Source organism: Salvia splendens, chromosome 9, assembly GCF_004379255.2.
Source record: "Salvia splendens isolate huo1 chromosome 9, SspV2, whole genome shotgun sequence".
Lineage (NCBI taxonomy): Eukaryota > Viridiplantae > Streptophyta > Magnoliopsida > Lamiales > Lamiaceae > Salvia > Salvia splendens.
Genome location: NC_056040.1, coordinates 8,476,727 through 8,496,872, shown reverse-complemented (window position 1 = coordinate 8,496,872; position 20,146 = coordinate 8,476,727). Strand labels below are relative to the sequence as shown.

Below are 20,146 nucleotides of genomic sequence, written 5' to 3'. Positions count from 1 at the left end.
AACCAGGCAAAGCCCTAGAGTTTGCCACCGCGACTATGGGGTTAAACCCTAGTGCCACCTCTGTCATCCACGCAAATCGTCATCTCTGCGCCAAATTACTGCTCAGATTTATACTATTTCACTTTAAAAAAAAAAGGTTACCTGCTGTCACCCTAAAACATTTTGATTACAGTTATTAGCCAGCATTGGCTGTGTAAAGGTGAGTTTCCAACTCCATTAATGTTTCTGCCTGCAAAGACAGAAGACATGTCCACCCAAAAAACTCTTGAATCCATCCCAACTCAATACATACAATTTAGCACAAGCCGTTGGTGGGCCAGAGAGTAGCTCAGAGCCTCTGAGGTTATCGGACACCTGTATATCCCATCCCAAATATGCCTGCATCTCCTCTGAATCAGAATGACTTTGTCATTGGTGTGAGAGATTGCGGCATAATCAGCATTCTATACAAATCTCGCGCCAGCTCAAATCCACACAGGTGTAGGAGTACAGCCGGAACGAAGAAGCCAATAAGTCCAAAAGCACCAGCCATCAATAGAGTGAATAGCTCCATCATCAGATTGTACCTATTGTTGCTGAAAACCGACGAGAAGAGAATATATGTCTAGAGAACAACTATGTTTAATACTTAAGGAGCAGACCTTGAAAGTAAGGTGGAAGCCACTGACACGTGCATAAGGTTGTAGGCAACGGAGGTGGTTATGTTTGATGTGATGCAGCAAATCAGTAGCAGTGTAGTAGGATAAATCATTGCAGCATAACTTGAAAGTCCTGAGACATTTGCACCATAGTCATATGTGTAATTGGAGTGTCATATTAAATGAGTTGTGGATTATACCGGAGAGCTTCCTCTTAAGGAGATGAAACAAGATTAAAACGGACAGAGCAGCTGTAAAGGATGTTGACAGTGCCTGCATAAATGCAGACTGGTTAAAACACTATGAAATTTAAACACACCAGTTATGGTTGCTCCAAGATTAGATGAAATCCTTTACCAGTCCCTTTGCTCCAAGATTGAATCTAGAAACTGAAAGCCAATCCAGAACCGCATTCAAAGCAACGGCACCTGCGCTCACTAGAAAAGGACGCTTTCCATCTCCAAGGGCGTAGAAAACTGCTACCAGCAAGTCTTTAGCGATGAAAAAAGGTGTACCAAGAGAATCTGTGTTCAAATAGCTGTATCAGAAATTTCGATGGCTGAGATAAAACATTCAGGGAACTTTTTAATATTTGACATGAAGTGTTGCTAGTTATAAGTTGCACTGTGAAGCTTTAGTCTTTCTTGAAAAAACCTGAATAACAAATACGGGATTATAGACCAGGATTAAACAAATGGAGACATGAAGAAACTCAAATTTCTCCACGTTTCCTTAAAAGGCAATCTTCATTTTAGAGAAAAAAAAGTTTCGTATCAAATGACAACTGCTAGAAAATCTAAAAGTTGATTCTAAACTAGATCAGAAAAGTTACATTCGTAATTGCAGGAAAGATTTTACGAATGTACAATAATGAACACAAACATATAGTCAAAATATATACATTAATTATGCTCAACATATAAATAATGTCATAAAGCTAAGGGATAAGTTCGTCTTGACACTCACAAGCCAGGAAGAGACTGGATACTAGAGCACTAGCTGAAGAATCAAATTCACAACGTTCAAACAAGATATGGATGATTGGCTCAACCAAGCTACGCATAACTGAAAAAATGGGCAAGAGAAGTACCTGCACCATAGGCAGACATGTACCAGAATTAAAGATGGACCAGGAAGACATTCAGTTATTGAAGAATTATGATAGAAGCAAGGATATGGAATGCTTAAATACTAAAGATACACAACTTAAATTGCATACTGAATAACAGAAACCAGTTTAACAGGCCTTTCCCAAGAAAATTGCCATTAACCATCTTCAAACATTGGCAATGCAACTCTTCAGGTCAAACTTGCTTACATTGAATTAATGAAGTCTAAGTTCTTATAGTTAACTGTTCTTTTTATTTATTATTTTGACAGTAGAGACAACTAAAATTATTGTATACATGGGATCATAGACTTTATGTGGTAATCAAGCCAATGTGGTAGATGTTCTATTCAATAGGTAAATGGTTGTAGAATTGACAATGGCCTACCATGCAAAGCAGCAGAGCTCTTTCTAGATCGTTGGCCAAGCTTTCCCATGATGACGTCTATCATGGAATAAATCATTTAAAAGATTAATAGATGAAAAAGAAGAAGAAAAAGAGAAGGAAAATAAAAAGACAAACAGAAAATGATGAATAATTCAGAGGAAAGCAGTTTATAACTACCTTCACTGGTTTGGAAAACTTAGGCACAAGAGGTAGTACAGTGATACTTGAAAGAGCACCCAGTGGTGCTATGACCAAAAGATAGGCATCTGAAATGCATCAACAATGTATTGTGAATATGGAAGTCAAATCCAGTGGAAAATGAACTATAGAGAACACAGTTCCAGGTGCCTAATCACATAGCTGACTCTAAATCATATTGGCTTGAGGTAAAAACTGAAAATCATCCAAGGATACATTTTTCAGCCACTGGAACTTCTGTTAGTATAAATACAAAGAGTTAATAATACCAAAATGAATCACAATATATGTGCTTGCCCAACTATATCCAACATTCACCATAGTAGGATTTCTGTCGTGTTAACTTGCTTCTTAACAACAGGATAAATTTCTCTATCATCTGCAATATTGTAGGAAAACTTTATATGTGTGATAGCTATATTCTTCACCACATGATAACTGTCAAAATTTTACTTTTAGAATTGTGACTTCACTTGATTGTGTGTGTGCGTGTGTATACACATCAAGGTAATGAATAAAATCTTGCTAGAAATAACATGGGAGAATCACCTACATGAGAGACCGGCTGCAGCACCCGGAATAAGAGATGCGAAAAAAAGATCAGTAAATGATGCAATTTGGGCACTGGAGAAATAATCCAATGGAAACTGCATATGAAAGAAGGCTTGCACCTAAAGAGAGAAACAGGAACCATGAAGGAAGGTACACCTGGGGGTCGTAAGCAAGGTTTGAGAAGCATAAAAGAAACTTACCAGAAAAATAGCCATTCAATCTGCTGGTAAGAGCACAAACGAGACACTGCAAGTGTTTGTTAGTATTACTAGATCCTGTATAGACATAATTTGGATAGCATGCCCAGGCAAGAAAGAGAAATAGTTCAATGTCATCACTTACACTAGCAATCACGAGTGAGCTGGACAAAGCGGGGCTAATGCAAGGGAGAACATCATTTCCTTGTGCACTGAGTGGGTTGAAGGGTGGGACAGTAGATGTTAGATAATACAAGCTATGAAAAACCACTAAGAAACATGCATACCTCATGTATCCAAAGCCAAGTCCAACAGGACCTGCAAGGACTATGCATGGCGTCATCATTTTAAGCTGAAAATGGAACATAACAAGAGAAGAACAATTAATAGAAACTGTAGAAAGATCCAAATTCACTTCAGCAGTACTTGCAAAGAAAAATTTTCAACAGTGAGTAGGTGGTATGATTGCTAGAGAGCATCAGCATTTTCTACAGCAAGGGGAAGTAATATATTCCTTACCTGCTTGATAGCTATTTCCCTTATGATTTGACCTTCAGCCATTATCCACAAACTGCAAAGTGATACCATGCAACAAAAGCAGTCAGCAGAGTAGCACACTTCTGACCCTTGTCCATATATGAAGTAGTGAGAATTAACTAAACTATAAATACTTCTAGCCTGCTTACTGTATGGACTAGTATTATTTTATCTTACCCTGGTGCATAAATTTGAACTACAAAATCTGGGAAGATATAAACAAAAGCACCCACAACACCCCCTACCTGCATGTAACTACTGGCCATTAGGAACAAGTAATGAGTGTATTCGACGCAGAAAGGAACTTGCGATTATGTGAACTAGCAAACCAGAAACATAATGGTGGTCAGATGCTGAAATAGCTTCTTTCCTCGCTCCTCTGGCAGTTTACTGATCAAAGTTCAATTTGAAAAATGCCAAAATAGTAACCACATATTAAGCATCTTCAAACAGACAAGACCAATATTTAGTCTAATGCTTTGGGCACAATAATCGAAATAGGAGACTGAGAGTATTACTCTTTAAGGCATATAGATTCAGAATATAATAACTGATATTCCCTATCAAATTCTTCTGCATTACAAGTTTATATCCATTAATCAAGAGAATGATCACACATCCCATAGAGACATGAATAGTGGTGCTTCACTAAAACTCAAAAAGTATAAGGCTTGGTTTTGCATGTTTCCAATATGGCAAGACGAGTAAGCATCACAAATGTAACAAAGTTTTTTAAACATATCAGATGGAAATATGCAGTTTAGGGAGAATATATACCTTAAAGTAGTAGACATGATAATATGTATAGGGCCATTTACACCTGCATAGAAAAAAGGTCAGTCAGAAATAGTTGGTGGTATTTGCATATCTGTATGGAGAATGAAAATCTACCAGGCATTATAGTTGAACTTTCCCAGATCCCTTATGACTTTCCCGTACACATTTATAATAATCCATTTATATTTAATGACCCAAAGATAGATTTAAAATCAAGCCATTGTTAAATCCTGATAAGGGAAAACTAATCAATAATCATTTGAAATTCATCCCTTGCCACTCTCATGCACTAAGGTCACAAAGGCATGCGCTTCACATCCACACTGTATTCAAATAAGCAGCAATTCAATGATATCTGATTAAATCCCTTGACATTTGAAATTCCCATCCATGCAAAATTCAATGATATCTGATTCAAATAAACAGCAATTCAAAAGAGGTAATAAGACCAAGAAATTTCACATGATCATTTAAGACCGAACAACTTTGAAACAACAACAAACCACCAAGAAGCGATGATGAGAAACCAGGCAAAACCCAGGCATACCTGAAATATCACCATCAAAGTTCAAAGCAAATAAAGTTCATTCCACGCAATATTAACAAAATCCTCAACTGATATATACTGAGTAAACACACTTAGATTTATCAAAAGTACAATACTTGAAAGCGGTGGCAACAGGGCCAACACCAAAAACTGAAGCCATTATGACCTCTCTAAGCAATCCCTGCATTGATACACGCAAATAAGTTACTACAAGTATGCAGACGCAAAAGATAGAAAGAAATTGCATTCCCCGAAACACCGAAAAGCTCATTTGAGCTCATTTAGTAAAGCCCATAAACATAAATAATTGATCTTAGGAAGCTTGCGATACTCCACTTCTTAGCTCATATGAAAGCTAAGTGATGTACATGTGAGCTAGCTCGATAATTCAAAGCTATTAATTAATGTTTACCGATTACCATTTCTCTCACTTTGATTAGCACTAGTATATTAGTTGTCTAGTTACGATTTTGTTATAAGAAAATCGCTGATACTATGAAAATAGTGCATATTCAAAATTTAAAGATAAATCTACAAAATTTGTTTAGGCTCGTGAAACTAATTTTGAGCTTGAGTCCATATAAATGAATCAAAACTTAGCTAAATTAGATATCGACTAGTCTACCCATGGAAATTACCAAAATCTTGCTCACAAGAGTAGCCACGCCTACCAACGTAGCAGCACTCACTGATTTATCACCTATACATTAATCGCCAATTTAATTAATACATAACGCGAGATATAAACAGCAATTGAAGATAATAAACTTGGGGTTCCCCAATGCGCGAACCTGTTGGTACTACGACTTGAGCATGCGAGAAGTCATCCTTGTGCGGCGAAGAACTAAGCGACTTCTCCGCGCGAAATGCGATTTGAATTCCTCTGAATCGGCGAGGAGATGCTTCCGCCTGCGAGAACCGCAGTGACGGGCGGCCAATCGGCGAGGGCGGATTCTGGAGCGGAGAATCGGTGGGAAAACTAAGATCGAACGCAATTCGCGCTTTGATCATTTCTGATTTGAGTTGAAATTGAGTGAGTTTCAATGCGAGAGAATGGCGGCGTGTTTTATACTGGTTGGCGCCAAAATGCGCAGAGACAAAATGAATTAACCCAGGCTGCCGGCGCTCATATTGGCAGCTGTAACCCGAGCCGGTTCGCTTGTTCATATGTTAAACCGTTCAAATGTTACTCCTTGATGATGTGTAAGAGAAGATAGAAAGATAAATTAACATAAATTAGGTGAAAGATAGAAAGGACGAAAAGTTTGTGTCTTTTGGTGGGGTTCAGTTTCCATAATAAAATAATACTAAGATATAATCAATGATTAAATTTTGAGATTATTTTAGTCATATGGGGTTAACTATGACTAATTATCCCATGATTATCCATCTAGGATTGAGTTGTGGGATTGAATCTCATAAACTAAAACACACTACAAATTTAATATCGGATACAATCTTGCAAACTGAACATCCTCTTTATGTACAAATAATATTGTTTACTACAATTTCAAATTTTGGCATGATTATGAACATTTTCATGAACTTTCAATTTGATTCAAAATATCATAAATTTTATGCTTTGTATGTTATTTTCTAATCCAACCTAAATAAGACATCTTCGGTTAAAACTTATTCTACGTGAGCACATGTGAAATATTTATGATATATTAAACCATTTTTTGAGTTTGTAGCAAATAAGATAAAAGTCATATTGATATAGTTATATAAGGGAAGATAACAATGATTGACTTGCCGTATAAAATAACGCATGAAATGTAAAATTTGTGGTATTCTATTCTAATTTTTATGCTTGTGGAAATAAGGAGTTTGTGGTTTTAACTTTTAAGTACTTCTACTGTTTTGTCATACTTTCACTATGTAGATGATAATACGATATCACATGTAATCTTTGTTAGTTTTAATATGAACGATATTCTTTATAATGGAAAAATAAAAATATCATGAAATTTATATCTAATTTTAAAAAAATCATTTACTTACAAACGACTAACCTCTCAATCTCAGCAAATACTCCCTCCGTCTCATAATAATTGTCACTATTTTCCATTTCGGTCTGTCCCACAATAATTGTCACACTTCATTTGCACTTTAAATGGTAAGTAGGTATCACATTCCACTAACTCACTTCCCTCATATTTTATTATAAAATCAATATAAAAAAATGAGTCTCACATTCCAACCAACTTTTCCAATTAACTTTTCATTTACATTTCTTAAAATCTGCGCTCATAATAAGAGTGACAGTTATTATGGGATGGAGGAGTATTTGGGAATATACTCCATAATAGTAATAATTAAAGAGCATAGTATCCCAGCAATAAATCCAGCTCTTAGATTACTGCCAAGTGCCAAATATTAAATTCCATGGTAGAATGTCTACACTACTTATTCAATAGTAGTACTAGTAATAATCAAATAAAAAAGGGTAAAATAGACTTTCCAGTGACATCAAATTTCATTACTAGCTTGGACAGCAAGTCTGTTTCAGTAGCCCAGGCTCGGAGTCAGGTTCAGTCAACTTGGGTCCCATCCGAAGCTAGACTCCTTTTCGAATACCAGGCGCGGAAACTCCGAGCCTATTGATATGGGTTTTCCCGCTCATTGCACACTCGCTTTTACTTAACCGAGTGTAGAAAAGGGGAAAGCATCGGTCGTCCAACAGCCTCTTCGAAACTTCAAATGAGAATGCATTTTGTCATCTGATAACGTAACATATTATCCCGGTTTCTTCCTTATCCATGGCTAGGTATTACGGGATGTCAATTTTGATTTAATACCTGATCCTTTATGCTCTAAATTCTTGAATGGATAGGTAAAAATTCAATCTTGGAACCAACAGAATGTTCATCTAACTCTAAACTTTTCTGGCCCTGGTTCAAATTGCATGATGGGGGCCAAAAATACACTTATATATATGCATTGTGTGTGTGTGTGTGTGTGTAAGGAAGAGGGTATTTTTGGTTTGAAATTGCTCGTTTCCAGTTTTAAGGTTTTGAGCTCAGTGAGCTTATATGGAGTTCACGGATTATTATTTGAGGAAAAAGGAAAACTTTTCATGCGGGCTCGAGTTTTTTCCCCTAATTTTTTTATCTGTTTCAGTGGACGAGGGGTTTGATTTCCGATGATGTTTTTCTTGCGCTGTTTCTTGTTTGGGCAACAAAATGGTTTACACTCAAGTGAAAGTAACATTTACTAGTTCGGATAAAGGCGTTTTGCATAAGATTAAAATCAGGGCCGACTTCTTTAATTCGAGACCAATATATGGAATCAACAGTAAGGTGGTGTTTTTTTTATATTCGGAATAGGGAAAATGAATGATGACAGATTCTTTCTTAAATGCTTGCTAGTTTTTTACTCACATTCTTCCTAATCAGAACAGACAAATGGCTGATTGATTTTATATCGTCTGCCTGTAATTTTAGGTGGTTTTGTAGTGCAGTGTTATGACTCACATTTCTATGTGTTGCTGTTAACAATGCTGAGTGATGCAGGTCGTGGCTTATTGATAGTCGGGGGCTCGCGAAGAAGGTGATCAATGCTGGTCTTCCTGCTGCTTGTCAGATTAAAGATTGTGGGGCGAATACCCGATGCCCCAGCTGCGACCATCTAATGGACAACAGTGATGTAAGAAGCTTTATTTTGACCATTCATCAATTAGGTTGTGTAGTGTTTATATGCCAATCCTGTTTGGAGCATGTTGTGGGATAGACTATGGAGTTACATTGCTTCTTCTTGGCTTTATACTAATTAGAGATTGAGTTTCATGACTTTTTCTTGTAGATTTCTTATGAATGGCCAGGCCTTCCTGCTGGTGTAAAATTTGATCCATCCGATGTGGAGCTGTTAGATCATTTGGCTGCAAAACGAGGTGTGGGGAAATCGGAGCCCCACTTATTCATTGATGAATTCATCCCAACTTTGGATGATGAAGGGGGGATATGTTGTACTCATCCAGAAAATCTTCCTGGTTAGTTAGGCACCTAATATTTCATTTGATAATTTGGTGACGTTTGTATATCCTCTTTAGATTATCTATCATCATTGACATGTGATGAATTCAAGTCCCAAATTTTAATGTTGCTTAATAGATTAGGTTAAGAGTGTGATGCATTACTCATTTATATAATGCAGGAAGCAACGAGGAAACAGTTTTGTAATGCATCTTAATATATGGAAAACCATTAAAAGCTCTTGTTGAGTACAGTCTTTAAGATCATCAAAAGATTCAGATGGTTTTTATGGCTTTAGAGTCGCACACATCCCTTTCCATTCGCACGATTGAAGCGAAAAGGGTGTGTTATAGTATGAGTCATACATTTGATGGTCTAGATACGATTCTAATGAATTGATGATCCTGATGTTTTCAGGAGTCAAAAGAGATGGAAGCAGTGTCCATTTCTTCTATAAAATAACCAATGCTTATGCTAGTGGTAGAAGGAAGCGCCGTAGAGTTGGGGATCAAGAAAGGACAATTAACTCATGCGTGCGTTGGCACAAGACCGGAAAAACCAAAGCAGTGATGCAGAATGGAATCCAGAGAGGTTTTAAGAAAATCATGGTTCTTTATGAGACGTCAAAGAGGGGATGCAAGCCCGAGAAATGCAATTGGGTTATGCATCAGTACCATCTTGGGAGTGATGAAGACGAGAAAGAGGGAGAGTATGTGGTCTCAAAAATCTTTCATCAGCCAGAGAAGGAGACTGACAAGAATGAAAATCCTACTTTGCTGAAGGAAGAAGCTAATGTGAAGGCTGTTCCCGTAATCCCAATGACTCCTAAGACAACTACTCCTGACCCTCCTCGTCTGGACCAAACTCCCTACTCTGATTGCCTCTCAAATGATTATTTCCTTCAGTCACTACTCCTTCAGGTTGGCATCTTTATATTTTGTGACTTTATTTATTTTCATTGAATTTGTAGAGATGTTATTATTTGATTGTATCTTCTCACATTTTCTTGTTTCTTTCTCATGAGAGTTAATTGTTTTGTTGAGCAGGAAACGGAGCATCTCAAGGAACCATATCATGCTTCTTATGGTTCTCGGTTGGAAGATGTTGAGTTCAGTACTTGCTTGGATGGAAACACTAAAGCGGTTGATGCAACTCTTCTGGAGCCCTTATTCTGCAACGAAATAATAGAATCCTATGATGCATTTGGTGAATTGGAACCACAAAACCCTTGCTCAACCCAAGTAAATTGTGACATAAATGCTGTGCACGACAGAGATGCCAATGGCTGCAGTGGAATTGGCGAGCTTGACAACATAGATCTTGATACTCCACCAGATTTCAATGTAAGCCCATCCTCTGCTCTTATGAATCTTTAACATCATACATTTATCTCGCAATTCGTAGGCTAAAATTGTCCTTTTTATTCCTCAGTCACAAGAGTTAGAGTTTCCCTCTCAAGACAGCGTATTCGATATGCTGGACCTACTGTATTAGGACACGAACCGTCCCATTTTTGACGACTACAGACCTCTTGTGATCCCCTCATAAGAGCAGGAAGATGTCAACTAATCAAAAAATAGCAAAAACAGAAGACAAACTTGAGCCTGATGAGACCTAGCTTCAAGGCTTGTTACCATCGATTGCATTCAGTTTTACCAGAGCTGATTGCTGGAGGTTCAACAACATAGTAAAATATTGGTTATTAAACTATTTGTGGGCCCACTTTCATTTTGTCGAGTTTGTTGAACTTCCATAGCTATCAGCTGATCTTAGTTATCAAACTATGTATGTAATCATGTTAAAAACAATATTGTTTGTTTGCAGTCCCTCTCTAAGATTGATGCATTATATGTGTCAAACTTTTTTCTCTGCATTTGTAATATCATTGACATTGTTTTTGTACTATTTGTTGGTTTGTTATGGTTGACTATGATCTTGTCTCTGCATAGTTGTATGTCTATTCATGCCGGCTTGGCTTCACTGCAAAAGTAGCGCGATTAGCAACCGACCAAGAGGGTGTTTGGCAAAGCTTGTTTTCGAAGAGCTTATAATATGTAATATCTCAAGAGTTTATAAGTAATAAAAAAAATGTATGAATAATTGAGTTTACAAGCTCATGAGATAATTGTGAGATAAACAACGTTTTTGTGCAAGAAGACACTAACAGATGATAGAAAATTAGTTTAAAGAACATACTCCCTATGTCTCGTTTATACTTTATATACCTCTTGTTTAAAGGCTATCTTTCTTATTCAACTTGAATATTTCCACAGATTTACAATGTTCTATATAGAGGAGCCTATACAAATTATGGTAAGATTTACCCTAGTACTCGTTTCCTTATTACACGGTAATCACACTTAATTTCATATCTCCGTGAATATTTGCTTGTGATTTGATTCTTTCTTGATTTCTTTCCAACACTCCCCCTCAAGTTAAGTGAGGGGATCATCCAAGCTTAACTTGCCCAATAATTCGTGAAAGCTTCGAGAGTCCACTGCCTTGGTGAGGATATCAGCTAGCTGGTCTTCTGATCTGACAAACGGTAGTTCCACAATCTTTGCTTCAATGTTGTCTTTGATGAAGTGTCGATCGACTTCAACATGCTTCGTTCGGTCATGCTGTACGGGATTCTCAGATATACTGATGGATGCCTTGTTATCACAGAACAGTTTGCAGGGTCCCGAAGTCACCAACTCCAACTCGGTCATTAGCCTCTTTAACCACAGGATCTCAGTCAATCCACTTTTTATCCCTCGAAATTCTGCTTCAGCACTTGACAATGCTACCACCTTTTGCTTCTTGCTTCGCCAGGTGACCAAATTTCCACCAACGAATGTGAAGTACCCTGCGGTTGACTTTCGATCATTCGGGTTTCCAGCCCAATCAGCATCTGTAAATCCGTATATGTCCATATGACCATGTTTCTTAAACATCACCCCATGTCCCGGAGTTCCTTTTAGGTATCGAACGATCCGCATCGCTGCTTCCCAATGAGCTGCTTGAGGTTTGTGCATGAACTGACTCACAATTCCAACTGCGTATGCAATGTCAGGCATTGTATGAGACAAGTAGATCAGCTTACCGACCAAGCGTTGGTACCTTGTACGATGCGTAGGTTCTGCTCCTTCTACTATCTGTAGCCCATGATTCTGCACCATAGGAGTATCTGCTGGCTTGCAGTCCAGCATCCCCGTTTCCGCTAGTAAGTCGAGCACATACTTCCTCTGGTTAATGAAGATTCCCTTCTTTGATCTCAACACTTCAATTCCCAGAAAATACTTCAGTAATCCGAGATCCTTCATCTGAAATTCTGAGAACAGGTTCTGCCTTAACATCTTGATTTCTTCCTCATCGTCGCCGGTGAGGATCATATCATCCACGTAGATAATCAAGCAGGTGATCTTTCCCCCCTCTTCTTTAGAAATAGTGTGTGATCAGAGTTACTCTGTTTGTACCCATACTTCTTCATTACTTCAGTGAATCTCCCAAACCATGCTCGAGGAGATTGTTTCAATCCATATAGCGTCTTCTTGAGTTTGCACACTTGTCCACCCTTGAAGTCTTCAGAGAACCCTGGTGGGGCTTCCATATATATTGGCTTCGAAAGTTCCCCATGTAGAAATGCATTAGTAACATTGAACTGGTGAAGGGGCCACTCCTTGTTGGCCGCAATAGAGAACAGGACTCGGATCGTGTTCATTTTGGCTACTGGGGAGAACGTCTCTGCATAGTCAACCCCATAGGTCTGAGTGTACCCCTTAGCTACTAACCTCGCCTTGTATCTCTCAATCGATCCATCAGGTCTCCTCTTGATGGTGAAGACCCATCTGCATCCTACGGCTCGCACTCCTTCTGGTTTGGTACACATGTCCCATGTTTCGCTTTTCGTCAGGGCATTCATTTCCACCATCATTGCTTTCCTCCAATGAGGTATCTGCATAGCCTCTTCTGCTATTTGAGGTATCTCTTCTTCTTCATCTAAGGCGGCCGTGAATGCTTTAGCCATTTCGGTGAGATTGGCTTTAGCAAGGTTGGCTACTGAGTATCTGTTTTTAGTCCCGATCTTCTCCGGACTGTACCTTCTTGGCGGAACTCCTCGAGTACTGCGGTGAGGAAGAACATACCGGCCAGTGTCTCCATCGACGGCAGTGACTTCCTCTGTGTCAGAATTGTAAGCAGTAATAGGTGTATTCTCAGGATCGGATTCGGGAGTTACCTCAGATATCACTGGAGGAGGATTGGACTGTAGCGCGGTTGGCTGAGGAGGATCTACAGCAGACGTGACCTGCTCGGCGATGACGCTAGCTTGTTCTGTTGGTTCCACGGCGGAGTTGCTTAATTGATGCACCAACCAACTTGGGGGTCCATTTACATTTCCTAGGCCATTTCTAACTGACTTATTCTCCCCCTGACCCCGAAGTTGGGTTTGGTAAAAATACTCGGACTCAAGAAAATTGCAATTCATAGTGGTGATTATTTTCCTAGACGACGGATCATAGCACCTATATCCTTTCTGATTAATCTCATACCCAAGAAAAACACATTTCACAGCGCATGCAGAAAATTTAGTCCGTTCGTGTTTCGGGACATGCACATAGACGGAACAACCAAAGATTTTGAGCGGAAGAGTGAGAGGTTCATGGACCTTTGTTTGTTTCGAGAGGACTTGGAGGGGTGTTTTCATATCAAGCACTTTGGTGGGAAGACGGTTTACCAGATAGACTGAGGTAGCTACTGCCTCCGGCCAAAGAAATTTTGGGACATTGGAATCAAAAAACAAAGCTCTAGTTATTTCAAGAAGAATTCTATTTTTTCTCTCAGCTACCCCATTTTATTCTGGCGTATAAGGACATGAGGTTTGGTGCACTAACCCGTGTTCTTTAAAAAAAATTTCCATGTCTTTGTTGACAAATTCCCTCCCGTTATCCGACCTAAGGATCGATAATGTTTTGTGAAATTGTGTTTGAATCATTTTAAAAAATATGACAAATTTTTCAAACACTTCAGATTTATTTCGCAGAAAATACACCCAGGTCATACGTGTGCAATCATCAACAAACAGAAGGAAATATTTAAAACCATGATCACCATTAATAGGCGCGGGGCCCCACACATCAGCATGAACTAGAGAAAAAATATTTTTCACTCGCGTATCACTGGATTTAAACGACTGTCTATGATTCTTAGCAAAAACACACGATTCACAAGAAATGTCTTTTAAATGCGAAAATTTTGGAAAAAGCAATTTAAAATAACCCGCGGATGGATGACCCAATCTTCGGTGCCACAACCAAGCTTCCCTACTAGCAGATCCGTGAGCAAGCATCGCAGTGCCACCTTGGTGAGCTATCTCGTCCACATAATAGAGTCCTTGACGCTCAGTGCCACGTCCAATTATCCTCCTCGTCCTGATATCCTGTAACACACAGAAATTCGGGTGCATCAATAGAGTACAATTCAGCTCTTTAGTCACGTGACTAATAGACATCAATTTGTGAGACAATTTTGGCACATAGAGACAGTTCTTAAGTTTCAGACTCGGAGAAATTTCAATAGTTCCACTTCCATGCACAGACGTAAATTCACCATCAGCAGTTTGAATCTGGCTTTTAATTGCCCCATCAAAAACAGAGAAATCTTTCCTATCATAAGTCATAGTATCTGTGGCCCCGCAATCAAAAATCCACTCACTACCCGTATTACACTGCGAATTTTTTGCCATGCAAGCAATATGTGTGTTTTCAAGGGGTGCAAAGTAATTAGGGCTAATAAATGAGTTTTTCGAATCTGGGGGGTTATTTTTCGCATTTCCACGTTTCTGGGAGCCTAATTGCAAGGTACCATGAATATGGGGTAAATTACGCAATTTATCGAAGTTTGGAGCCTTATTTGTGACAGAGGAATTCGGATGGGTAAGTTATGGGATTTAAACATTTTGGGGTGCTTAAGTGTAGAGAGTGAAAGGGGGTTAGGGTTAAAGAACCCTAACCCTGTACCTCCAAAGTTTCCGTCGCCTCCTCTGTATTCTGCGAATGCCGCTTCCCCAACCGCCCCGCCTCTGGTTTTCGGTCGGCCGTGAGCGTCGGTGGCCTCGGAGTTGCCCGCTCCGGTCGCCGGGAGTGTACCCCCACCGTTTTCGGTTACGCCAATAGCCAATCTTGCCTTGGATTTCTGGTTCTCATCCCACCAATCCGGGAAACCGACGAGAAGAAAGCACGAATCCTTTGTGTGCTTGTGCTTTCCGTAGTGAGAACACCAAAGCTTTGATTTGTCGGGCTTGAAAGGCCGGCGGTTTGGGGCAGTTGGCATTCCCGTTCGGTACTGCGGTGGTCCGCTTCGTTGCTGCTGGTTTCGGGCCGAAAAACCGAGCCCGATGTTGCCCGATGATGATACGGCATCGTTGGTTGCACTGGTGGTGGAGTCGATGTTTGTTGCCGGCATAATTTTTAGCCGTGCGGCTTCTCGTCTTATCCAGTCGTATGCAACCTCCGCTGAGGGCCATGGTTGATCCTTGAGGACTTCTCGTTTCATCTGGTCATACTTTGGATTGAGGCCGGTCAAGAACTTGAATAGCCGGCGTGTCTCGATGTATTTCCGGAACTGCCCTACTCCTTTGTCACAACACGTGACCGGTTTTTCTTGACACCGGTCCACGTCGATCCAGGTTCCGTGTAAGTGTCGCCAATATGTCTCGAGACTTTGTTCCCCTTGTTTAATGTTTTCCGCCTTCTCCTCCAGGTCGAATAGCAGGAACGGATCCGAAGTGGCTTCGAAAGTCACGGCTAGGCTCTTCCATAGTGCCTTCGTCGTTTGGTGGTGAGCAAAGTCGATGACAATATCGGTCTCGATATTGTCTAGGATCCATGAGAAGACGATTAGATCCGTCTCTTCCCACTCCGTGTAGCCAGCCGCCCCTGGTTCGGGTGGTGGCGGGTTGCCGTTGATGTGGCGGAGTACCCTTCTACTCCCAATTTGGATCTTCATGAGCCGTGCCCATATCGCGTAGTTGGTCCCGTTGAGCTTTACTGCCACGGTCACATTCTTGCTGACCCTTAGCTTGTGGTCGTCTGAAATTTTGGGTTTGGTTCCGTCGTCGTCGGCCATGGCTTAATCTGCCTTAAGGTCGAGAGAGAGGTAAATAGGCTATGATGAAATTGTTTCTGAGCCTTGCTCTGATGCCATGTTTAAAGGCTATCTTTCTTATTCAACTTGAATATTTCCACTGATTTACAATGTTCTATATAGAGAGGAGCCTATACAAATTATGGTAAGATCTACCCTAGTACTCGTTTCCTTATTACACGGTAATCACACTTAATTTCATATCTCCGTGAATATTTGCTTGTGATTTGATTCTTTCTTGATTTCTTTCCAACACCTCTGAAAAGGTTTTGTGCATGAAGATTTAAAAATGCAGTTTTTATGACTATAGATTAAAGAGACCAATTTTGTAGGCATTTTTTAAATTTGAGACATTATAAATTACAAGGGAGATGAAGTGAAAAGTTGCTTTCAAACATTATTTACATTTTGCATTTAGCAAACCTAAACTAGAATCTATGTGGTTTGGCTGAAAATATCCTACACCAGAATAATAATTAAATAAAAACAAAGTGGGGGATGCTCCTAAGGGCATCATTAACCCCGTCCCCATTTCCGGCCCCAAGTCCCCTCCACGTCATCATTCCTCTACAGTTGCGGCCCAGGCCCCAACTGCTGTAACCCTGCAGGTTACGGCCCGGGCCGCAACTAATAAATGACACTATTCACAACTCCAACCTATTTAACTCGTAAAATAAAAAACGCTGGAAATTTATAATACGGAAAATTTAATTTCATCGAATACTGCAAAATTACAACATAGAAATTTTGAAACTGAAAATAAAATACATAAAAACATAACGTCAATTCTGGAAAACATTGGTGCGAGTCCAAATTTCTTCGATTAGATCGGCTTGGAGGCGAGTGTATTGTTCCTCTTGGCGCATCGCAGCTGAACGGGCCATGACATTGCGGATGTCGTGAGGAAAGCCCTGCACGGGCGGCTCGGTGACAACGTAGTTGCTCCCGGTGCTGGCGAGCGGATCGTCGCTCCACAAAGTGACGTTATCTTGCTCGTCCTCAACGATCATGTCATGCATTATGATACATGCATACATTGTGTCAGCGATGTTTGACCGCTGCCAACCACGGGCTGCTCCCTTCACGATAGCCCACCGCGCTTGGAGGACTCCGAATGCACGCTCGACATCTTTCCGAGCCGCCTCTTGCCTTTGGGCAAACATTGCCCTCCGATCGGTTGTCGGAGCTGTGATAGTCTTCACGAACACGGGCCATCGAGGGTAGATCCCGTCTGCCAGATAGTACCCCATACTATACCGACGGTGGTTGGCCGTGAACTCTACGTTCGGTGCTCGCCCAACACACAAGTCGTTGAACAATGGAGACTTGTTCAACACATTGAGGTCGTTGTTGGACCCCGCGACACCAAAGTAGGCATGCCAGATCCACAATCTGCAATCGGCAACGGCCTCCAACACAATCGTGGGATGTGTGCCCTTGTGCCCGCTAGTGTATTGTCCTCTCCACAGCATCGGTAGTTTGGCAGAAATACGGGTCACGAGCTACAACTGCGTTGACAATGCGTAGGAACAACGACCTCCGCATCCGGAACCGGCGACGGAACATCTGATCACTCCATCGCGGATCTCTAGAGAAATAATCCGTGAAAAGCCGCAAGCAGCTTGTTCACGGTCTCGGTGAATATACATCCGGGTACGTGGTACCCGGGTTTGTTGTTCGTTTCAAGCTTGAATAACAGCTTGGTAGCGTTCAACTTCGTTGTTGATTTCTTCTTGGATTGCCGGTAGCGCCTCTGCTAACGACCGGGACATTTGATCTTCGAATATTCTTTGACGTGGAGGCATTTTTTCGAAATCTAGGAAGAGATTTGAAGTTGAATGTGTATGAAAATGGAGTAGTATTTATAGAAAAAATTTTCGAATTTAAAAAAAAAATTTGGTTGCGGCCCGGCCCGAGGAGCGTGTAACGCTGGGTTGCGGCCCGTCACCGTGCAACGCCGTCCCAGGCCGGGACGCGGGACGCGCGACAGGCCGGGAACGCGGCCCCGGGACGGGCCTGGGCCGTGACTCTCCTTCGTGCAACGCTCGGGACGGGCCGGGACTCGTGAGATGCGGCCCGGCCCCTTGCGTTACAGATGCTCTAATTTCCACATGACTAAGTCTCACTGGAAGAATATTCCATAGCCACAAAGACTTAAGTGACGCATAGTATCTGGTAAGCAAGCAATCAACGACAAAATAAATAAATAATCTTTTAAGTACATGTGACAAATTTAAGGATCCTTTAAAATAAAATAAAGGCCACAAAAGCACAAACCATGGAAATTTAAAGTCGTCCACTTACCACATGTTGAATTTGAAATGGTAAGCAAATTGCAAAATGGGACAATGATGGGGTACGAACTAAACCCTAATGGCAAGCCCAATAACAGTGACGGCCCATCAGCCCAGAGCCCAAGAAAGAGTATCTGTTCGGCACCAAAGAGTTCGGCACGACCAAAGAGTTCGGACTCAGCCTACAGCTCAGCTCGGTAAAAGCCGACCAGTCAAGCTCTCCTCTCAGATCGGCAAGAGCTGATCGGTAAAGTCCAGCAGTTCGGTCTCAGCATTCGACCGAACTAGGAGTTAGTGGACTCATGAAAGGCCTCCACGACCTCCGCTATACCCACGATCTATTTAGTGGTACGAAGCAGTTATTGAGCAGTTATTACTCACCCACGATCTTGTTAGTGGGGCTGCAAACCACGACCTTAGTTCAATGTATAAATAGAACTTAGATCAGATAGAAAAGGGTTAAGCTCTCTAGAGATAAAGTCATATAGCAAGTCTGTGTTGTAAGCTGTAATTCGCAGATCAAGCAATACAATCTTGCCCTCCCTTCTTCCCGTGGACGTAGATTTACCTCAGTAAATCGAACCACGTAAATTCACCGTGTCGTAATTTATTTTTACGAGCATTCATCATCATCAATAATTCGCGGATTCATCACTGGCGCCGTCTGTGGGAAGCAGAGAACAAAATTTGTGATAAAGCGAATTTTTGATCCATTTTTTCCACCCAAAAAATGCATACCAGATCGCAGAATACCCGTATTCCAGCCCGTGAGAACCAGGAGGAAGCCAATCCATCCCATAGGTCGGGAAAACAGCCTAGGGATAAATCCACCACCAGTTCTCATGGCGAAGGAACAAGCCGCTCCAAAAATCGTCCCACTGAGTCCTCCCAGCAGCCCGATTTGAATGAGGCTGTCAAGCAGTTTTTGGCTGAAAAGCAGGAGGAATTCTTAACCTTCCTGCGAAAAAGCCAAAAGCAGCCGGAGACGAAAACGACGGATTCTCCTTCTCCCTCCGCACAAGAAAGTCACTACCGCAGTAGTGTCGCATCTCCCAGGAGAAAGAATCCTCAACCCCGACGTATTCCTGTTCCTCCTCGGTACCGGAATCACAGGAGAACTCAATCTCCTCCATACCGACGAGATATCGGATTCGCCGTGTACGGAGCACTGAAGACTCCGTTCTCGGACGACATCACCCGAACTCCCCTACCACAGAACTACCGAACTCCGTCGATGACTTACGACGGGCTCGTGGACCCTCACGATTTCTTGGGGCGCTATCAATATAACATGGCGAACCAGGGTCTCAACGAGGTCCACATGTGCAAGCTGTTTCCCGAGCTGCTCATCGGGAACGCGAGAAGGTGGTTCGATAGCCTCCCCCAGGGCAGCATCAGATCTTACCGAGATCTAATGGATGCCTTCCACAGGAGGTTCTTTCAGAAAGCGGAAGCCCGAATCACTTCGGCTCAGCTGCTTTCCATTCGTCAAGGTCGCGACGAAAAAATCAGCGACTTTATGACAAGATTCCACAAGGAATGCCTGCAAGTAGACGATCTCAACGATCTGCTTGTCATCTCGGCATTCCAAAATGGAATCTTGCCCGGAGCTCTCTACAGGAAGCTCGTTGAGTGCGGTCCGCAGACAGCTCAGGAAATGTGGGACATTGCGGACCAGTACTCCCGGGCCGATGAGGCAGACCGTCGCAAACGGTCGTTAGACAGCTCATCGACCCGAGGAGACAGAAGGAAGCCCGATCATAGCGATCAGGGGCATCCTCGCCGGACTCCATTTGAAAGAATTCAAAGGG

General features: G+C 41.3%; 2 protein-coding genes across 11 annotated transcripts; one reads left to right on the top strand and one right to left on the bottom strand.

Moving 5' to 3' along the window:
- Positions 1–95: 95 nt before the first annotated feature.
- Positions 96–6,125, bottom strand: LOC121748916 (probable lipid II flippase MurJ). 9 transcript variants are annotated; one of them, XM_042143487.1, is made up of 17 exons: positions 5,734–6,125; positions 5,581–5,642; positions 4,396–5,123; positions 3,948–4,008; positions 3,796–3,863; positions 3,601–3,652; positions 3,369–3,433; positions 3,227–3,293; positions 3,085–3,130; positions 2,886–2,897; positions 2,312–2,400; positions 2,135–2,191; positions 1,605–1,728; positions 996–1,162; positions 839–911; positions 642–771; positions 96–575 (listed from the first exon to the last, which is right to left on the bottom strand). In XM_042143487.1, exons 3-17 carry the CDS (start codon positions 4,410–4,412, stop codon positions 395–397), a joined length of 1,209 nt encoding a protein of 402 aa, XP_041999421.1. In that variant the 5' UTR covers positions 4,413–5,123; positions 5,581–5,642; positions 5,734–6,125; the 3' UTR covers positions 96–394. The 9 variants fall into 9 exon arrangements, with proteins under 9 accessions (XP_041999421.1, XP_041999417.1, XP_041999419.1 ...); XM_042143483.1 differs by having other exon boundaries at positions 3,085–3,293; positions 4,396–4,438; positions 5,059–5,123; XM_042143485.1 differs by having other exon boundaries at positions 96–566; positions 3,085–3,293.
- A 1,480-nt stretch (positions 6,126–7,605) lies between these two features.
- LOC121747102 (SUPPRESSOR OF GAMMA RESPONSE 1-like) lies at positions 7,606–10,821 on the top strand. 2 transcript variants are annotated; one of them, XM_042141086.1, is made up of 6 exons: positions 7,606–7,712; positions 8,458–8,590; positions 8,747–8,933; positions 9,334–9,836; positions 9,963–10,259; positions 10,348–10,821. In XM_042141086.1, the coding sequence occupies exons 1-6, from the start codon at positions 7,705–7,707 to the stop codon at positions 10,408–10,410; spliced, it is 1,191 nt and encodes a 396-aa protein (XP_041997020.1). In that variant the 5' UTR covers positions 7,606–7,704; the 3' UTR covers positions 10,411–10,821. The 2 variants fall into 2 exon arrangements, with proteins under 2 accessions (XP_041997020.1, XP_041997021.1); XM_042141087.1 differs by having other exon boundaries at positions 7,613–7,778.
- The last annotated feature ends 9,325 nt before the right edge of the window (positions 10,822–20,146 follow it).